The sequence below is a fragment of the Acanthisitta chloris genome, unplaced genomic scaffold, assembly GCF_000695815.1.
Source record: "Acanthisitta chloris isolate BGI_N310 unplaced genomic scaffold, ASM69581v1 scaffold16790, whole genome shotgun sequence".
Classification (NCBI taxonomy): Eukaryota; Metazoa; Chordata; class Aves; order Passeriformes; family Acanthisittidae; genus Acanthisitta; species Acanthisitta chloris.
The window spans coordinates 1-7,135 of record NW_008653479.1 but is presented as its reverse complement, the minus strand read 5'-3'; the positions used below and the strand labels follow the sequence as shown (position 1 = coordinate 7,135).

Sequence of the window (7,135 nt, the reverse complement as noted above, 5' to 3'; positions counted from 1 at the left end):
GGGTGCCATGGCTTCCGTTTGCAGCAGACAGGTCACGGGGGAAAGATGGAGCTGTGACCTCGGCATCCTTCCCTGCGACAGTCCCGAGTGGCTCCGCTTAGATCCGGGGCAGCAGCTTCTCGATGAACTCCTTCACTGCCATCATCTCCTATAGGGAGCACAGAGCCTGTCAGTCTGGGGCTCAGGAAAGGCTGGACATGCCCCAGGCATGGGCACACGAGGGCTGTTTAGTCCCTCCAAAGTTGGGATGTTCCCTAGGCATGGGCACACAAGGGCTGTGCAGCTCCCCAAAGACCATCCCTGGGCACAAGGGCTGTGTATCCTCCCTGAAATGAGTCAGGAACAACCAGATCCCACGTGTTCCCTGCCCTGCCTGACCCTCCGTGCTAGGGTCACTCCCAAAGATCCCAAAGGTGATTGCAGTCCACCCCACAGCACTGACCTGAGGACAGGAACTGTGCATCACTCCAGGGTAGGTTTTGAACTGGACCTTGGTGGGGGTGACGACAGATTTCAGCTTCTCAGCAGTGAGTGCCCCGAAGCGCACAGGGATCATGGGATCCATCTCCCCGTGGCACTGCAGGATGGCAATGTCCTTGTTCACGCCGTTGTTCGCTGCCTGCAGCAAGAAGGAAACACTCAGGTGTGCCCAGGTGAGGAGATGCCAGCAGGGAGCACAGTAGGTACTTCATCTGTGTCCCCAACACATCACCTGGCAGCTCCTCTCCTCAAGAGAGCTGCTGGGACACTCCCTGGAGAAATCCAGAAGGGAAAGTCCCCCCACCCTGACCCTGTGGACACACACCTGTGGGAAGGCCTTGTGCAGAGGGAGCCAGCAGCTGAGTGCCACGATGCCAGCCAGCTGGTGCTGGCAGGTGAGAGCCGTGTACAGCGACAAGGCACCGCCCTGCAGCAGGGGAGGAAGGTCTGTCTGTCAGTGCCACAGTGGGATCTGAGGGGCACACACCAGCCCACCCACCCCTCACCGTGGGTGCTCCCCTCGAGGGGTGTCTCAACCCTCAGTCTGCCCCAGCCCAGCTCACCTGTGAGAAGCCTCCCAGGATGATGCGGTTGGGAGGGATCCCATTCTTCATCTCGTGCTCAATAATTGCTTTAACTGGAAGGAGGTGGAGAAATGGGTCAGTGGAAGGTTTGGAGAAATGGGGCAGTGGAAGGTGAGGGGGGGTGAAAAGCATCTGAGGGTGCACACAAGGACATTTGGCACCATCAGGGAGAGGCAGGTCAGAGGTCCCAGGGAAAAGGTGGGCTGGGATCACAGGAAAAAGAGGTGTAAGGAAAACACCTGCTTCTGTCCCAGTGAGGGATAGGCACCCAAGAGCTCAACATTTCCCCCTCCCCAAAGCTTCTTACTGTTTTCTGCAGCTTTCTTGATCCCAGCTTCATCCTCAGGTGCATCAGGAGTCAATCCCATCAGGTCAAACCTGAGAGAAGCAGCAGGGTCAGCCCAGACCTATCCCAGGCTCAGGGCATGGGGAAGCAGGAGCTGGGTGTGCTCTGCCCTTCCTGATTCCCACAGGGCAGTGGATTTTGGCTCTTCAGCCCCACCATCCCTCTCACTCCCCAAAACATCTCCCCCAAAAAGGTCCCACCCACAGCACTGACCAGGAGGGCATCACCATCTTCATGTTGAGGGTCACTGGGATCCGGGGCCTGTGGAGAAAACAGTTTGGGTGATTTAGCTCAAGTCCAAGCCAAGGGTCTCAAAGTGACCATCCCTCCTGCCCACAGCTGCAGGACACCTCTCCCAAGGGACAGTGGCAGATCAGTGCCACCAGACCTGGTCTAGGGGCTGCATGGATCCCATGGATTACCTACAATCCCTGAGCAGCTCCTGGTTGAGCTGGTGGCTCCAGGGCATTACAGCTTTCCTGGGGAGCAGAGCACCTGCCTCCCTCTCCCAAACCAGGAGATGCTGATAGAGCAGCTGTTGTGGGACACCAGGAATCTGAGGCCAAGATGGGACACTGGGAAACTGAGGCTCTGCTGCAAGAGCTCCCCCAGCCTGCTGAGTGACCCCTATTGGCACTGGGAACACATCAGGAGTGTCTCCTTCCCTTTCTGCTGAGCTCCCTCCTGCCTGACCAAGGGGATGAGGAAGGAGACTCAATGCCTTTGGCTTTCACTGCAGCCATCAGGATAAGCAGAGGACAGGATAAGGGGCAGAAAACAGAGCAGCAGCTCCTGTGCTGGTCAGCTCTGTGGGGAGCAGCTCTGCCTGCAGCAGAAGCATCAGTGCTGAGGCCCTGCATGAACTGACCACAGCAGCAGAGCTGTGGCTGCACAGCCCTGCAGGCAGGTCAGGGCTCAGACCATCATGTGTCTCCCTGAACAGCCCTGACAGCCTCACAGTGCCCACACATCCCCCCCAGACTCCCCCGGGCAAGGACAGCACTTACGCGTGAGGGCAGATGTATTTCACGTAGGGGAGGCGGATGGAGGAGAGAGCATCAGCCCAGCTGTGCCTGGGGACAGAGGGGAGCAGAGAGGGAATTCAAGGCCTGCCTGGAGGATGCTGAGGATGGGGAGGGATTTCCCTGAGGCTGCTGCTGCCCCCCACCCTCCCCTGATGTTATTTTACCACCTCAGCAGCCTGAATCCCCCGTGAAGCACACAAAGCCCCACGGCTGGAGGCAGGGAGGAGGAGGGAATGTCCTGTGCAGGGAGCAGCCCTTTATCACCCCCCACACTGTCCTCTGAGGTGGCCTTTTACATTAGAGATGCACTTTCCTAGACACAGCCCAGCTCCCAGCCCTCCCAGGGACTGGAAAAGCTGCAGTGCTTATCAGCAATCCTTACAGACAAGCAGAAAATCCACCCGCGGGGGGTGGGGGGGCTGCCAGGCTGCTGGGATCATAAATATTCAAGTGCAGACAGCTGCTGGCCGAGATTCCCTGCTATTCCCAGCGAGGGTGGTGCAGGAATAGCTCCCAGCCCCAGCTCAAAGCCCCACACAGAGAGAGAGCAGCAGCAAAGGGCTGGGAGGTGTGTTCAGCAAACCACACAACCCAGTCAGAGCCACTCCAGGGATACTCACCCTGTGTCTCCAAGGCCATGTAGGAAAATGACCTGTTAAAGAGAGAAAGGAGAGGATTAGGTAGTGTGAGAGTCAGTGCCCAGGGAGAGGGGCAGGGCTGGGCTGGGCTGGGAGTGAAGTGGTGAGTGGACACTTAGTCACTAGCTAGAGACTCTGTTGGGCACGTCCGTGCTGCTCTGAGTGTGAGGGTTGGGTGGATCAGGGATGTCATGCCACAGAGCCTGCTGCCACAGCCAGGTCTGTGGGTGGGGGCAGCCCCTTGGCTGCCCAGCAGAGCTCAGGGCCAAGGAGAGACAGACTGTCCTGCCAGGAATGGCACCACGTGGGGCAGGGGCACAGCGTGAACCACGGAATGGTTTGGGTTGGAAAGAGCTTAAAGCTCATCTCATCCCACTCCCTGCCATGGGCAAGGACACCTCCCACCAGCCCAGATTGCTCCAAGCCCCATCCAACCTGGCCTGGAACACTCCCAGGGATGGAGCAGCCACAGCTACTCTGGGCAACCTGTTCCAGAGCCTCAGCACCTCCCAGGGAAGGATTTCTTCCACATATCAGCAAGAACTCACAAACACCTCCCCACAGACATCTAAGGTACAACAACCCCCAAGCCATGGGGAGCAGAGGGAAGGCATCCTGCAGGCCCCAGGGAAGGACTGAGGGGGTTTCTTTGGGGGATTTACTTTTAAAAGCTTAAATATCCCAATCATTGCAACTCCCACTAGCTTCCCTGCAGGTCAATCCAAGCTGTGAGGCAGTGCTTCCACATGGGAACAGGACAGTCAGTTTTCCCCTCACTGGTCCAACACGTGAAGATCTGAGGGCCCAGAGGCTCAGCTCAGGGCCACTCTGAACTCCCTGGAAGCAGCTCCTAATGCTCCATGCTGCCAGCAGGGAAGCAGCAGGAGAGGGGAGAGCCCTTACCGCTGCAGTCTCCCGCTCTGCCCCTGAGACAGTCACGGCGTCAGCGAGGAGAGGGACAGACATGTTGTTACCACACATACACCGAGAGGGACTCAGACACTGGCACCTGTGGGACAGAGGCACAAAGGTGAGGCAGCAACACAAATCCCTCACCTCCCCCCCCCATGGGATCTATTTGAGGAGAAAATTAAAGACTACATGGAGGCTTTGATGTTTAAGCCCTTGGGACATTCCTCTCCATCCCTGGCCTGGCAGTGCTGGAGAGTCAGGAAGCAGCAAACACTTCCCTTGTCACAGCACTGTGGGGTGTTGGAGGTGTTAAAATTAGCTCCAAAATGACACCTCAAAGCCAAAGTTATTCCTGTGACTGCACAGACGTGGGCAGAGGGTGGCACAGCCTCAGCATCCATTCATCCCATCATCCCTTCATCCCAGCCACGGAGCAGCCTGACCCACATCTGCTCCGAGGGGAAGCAGGAAACACTGGCCATTGGCATGCAGCACCACAGGCTTTGCAGCACTAGTAAAGGTCCAGCCCTGATTTATGGAGCTGTTTAGGGATAAATTGGAGCACTGGGAGCTTGCCAGAGCCCCCCTCCAGTGATGGGTGACATCCTTCTCCCACCACTGCTGTCCCCACTGCCACAGGCTGCTGCCAGCTCCAAGTGCTGACTGTCTCCTCCTGGATCCTGGACCCAGCAGAGCTGACAGCCCCCAAGACAACACCTTCACCCATGGCAGTCCACGGTGTTTGTTCCCACTCTGACACAAATCAGTACATCTCCAGCTTCTCACGTGACCTCCTTGGCCCTGCTGACCCACCAGGACTAATTAGATCAGAGCTCGTTTACAGCACTGCCATCATCCCCCAGGAGCAGGATCAGCCTCCTGGATCCTGCCCAGAGCACAGGATCACAGATATCCTGAGCTGGAAGGGACCACAAGGATCATCAGTCAACTCCAGCCCTGCCCAGGACACCCCAACAATGCACCCTGTGCCTGAGAGCACAGTCCAAACACTCCTTGAGCTCTGTCAGGTCTGGGGCTGTGCCCACTGCCCTGGGGAGCTGTTCAGTGCCCAAACACCTCTGGAGATAGAACCTTGTCCTGATATCCAACCTGAACCTGTTCCAGTGCCCAAACACCCTCTGGGGAGAGAACCTTGTCCTGATATCCAATCTAAAGCTGTTCCAGTGCCCAAACACCCTCTGGGGAGAGAACCTCTGCCTCACGTCCAACCTAACCCTCCCCTGACACAGCTCCAGCTGTTCCCTCAGGTCCTGTCACTGCTCCCATAGAGCAGAGATGGTGCTGCCCCTCATGAAGAAGCTGTAGACAGCTCTGAGGTCTCCCCTCAGCTCCCAAAATCTGCTCCAGCTTCACACTCCACCATCCCCAGGGGGGCTGGATGTCACAGGACCACCCAAACCTTCCCAAAATCCCAGCAGACCTTACCCAAGAGAAACAGCTTCCTTCTGTGCCAGCCTGGGCTCTGACCTGCCTGACTCGTTTCACTGACTGTTTGTCAGCTGCTCACACATAAACCCCAGGCACAACAAGCTCCCCAGGTCTGACACACACACACACACACACAGCCCACGTGTTCCTGTGTACTCCAGGGGCCAAGCAACCAACCAGGAGCAACAGCACCTGCCAAAAATCCTGGCAGGGACAGGAATCTTCTGTGGCAGATGGAGAGCTGGGATGCACTCCCAGTGATCTGTGGCTCTACCTCGTTCAGAGACTCCAGGGAAAGGAGAAGCTGGGAGAGCCAAACCTGCCCAAAACACCCCGGGGTGTTCCTGTCCCACTCATGGGGAATCCATAGGAAATCCACACAACCCCTGGAGTAGAGGAAATGTATAACATAGGAAGGACAAAGCCCCCAGATGTGTCTGTGTGGGTATAAAAGCAGGAGGTGGATCTGGCTCTGATTTGGGCTGTTTCAGCAGCAGCCACAGACCTGTCCCACCCTGAGCCCTCGTGGTGACACCACTGGGGATGATGTTCATTAGCAGGAGAGTCGTTAATTATCACCTCTCCCAGGCCCTGAACCCCTGTGGGAAGGGAAAGCAGTGAAAGGATGGAGAAATCCTGCCTGGACACAGATGGATGGGAAGGACTGGGGGGTGGGGGTGAGGAATTCCCAGCTAGCATAGGAACATCGATTTTCCCTGGAAACCAGGGCTTGGGAGGGTTTTCCCATGGAACTCGGGGTTTGGGAAGGATGGGAACCAAGGTTTGGGAAGGTTTTTCTCTGGAACTCAGGGTTTGGAGAAGGTTTTCTCATGGAAACCATAATTTGGGAAGGTTTTTCTCTAGAACTCAAGGTTCAGTGAGGAATTCCCAGCTAGCATAGGAACATCGATTTTCCCTGGAAACCAGGGCTTGGGAGGGTTTTCCCATGGAACTCGGGGTTTGGGAAGGATGGGAACCAAGGTTTGGGAAGGTTTTTCTCTGGAACTCAGGGTTTGGAGAAGGTTTTCTCATGGAAACCATAATTTGGGAAGGTTTTTCTCTAGAACTCAAGGTTCAGTTTTTCCCTTCTCTAGAACTCAAGGTTCAGGAAGGTTTTTCCCTGGAACTCAAGGTTCAGGAAGGTTTTCCCCTGGAAACTATAAATTGGGAAGGTTTTTCCCTGGAACTCAAGGTTCAGGAAGGTTTTCCCCTGGAAACTATAAATTGGGAAGGTTTTTCCCTGGAACTCAAGGTTCAGGAAGGTTTTCCCGTGGAAACTATAATTTGGGAAGGTTTTTCTCTAGGACTCAGGATTCGGGAAGGTTTTTCTGTGGAAACCACAGTTTGGGAAGGTTTTTCTCTGCATCTCAGGGATCGAGAAGGTTTTCCGTGGAACTCAGGGTTCGGGATGATTTTTCCCGTGGAAACCACAGTTTGGGAAGGTTTCCGCATGCGAATCAAAGTTTGGGAAGGTTTTCCTTTGGAACTCATGCTTCGGGAAGGTCTCCCCATAGAACCAAGGTTCAGTAAGGAACCAAACTTCGGAAAGGTTTTTCCCTAGATCCCAACCTTTAGGAAGGCTTTCCCATAAAACCAGGGTGGGGGAGTGTTTTCCCTCACGCGGCTCCGTTCCGGACAGCGCTCCGGGCCCGCGGCCGCTCCCCGTGCCCCGTTAGCCCCCGCGGCGCAGTGACCCCTCGG

At 56.0% G+C, this 7,135-nt stretch overlaps 1 protein-coding gene across 1 annotated transcript; it reads right to left on the bottom strand.

Annotated features, from left to right (window-relative positions):
* On the bottom strand, positions 1-4,078 carry LYPLA2 (lysophospholipase II). The gene is made up of 9 exons (XM_009081214.1): positions 3,977-4,078; positions 3,056-3,087; positions 2,418-2,483; positions 1,624-1,671; positions 1,372-1,442; positions 1,044-1,117; positions 806-907; positions 443-619; positions 1-148 (listed from the first exon to the last, which is right to left on the bottom strand). Exons 1-9 carry the CDS (start codon positions 4,052-4,054, stop codon positions 98-100), a joined length of 699 nt encoding a protein of 232 aa, XP_009079462.1. The 5' UTR covers positions 4,055-4,078; the 3' UTR covers positions 1-97.
* Between the last annotated feature and the right edge of the window lie 3,057 nt (positions 4,079-7,135).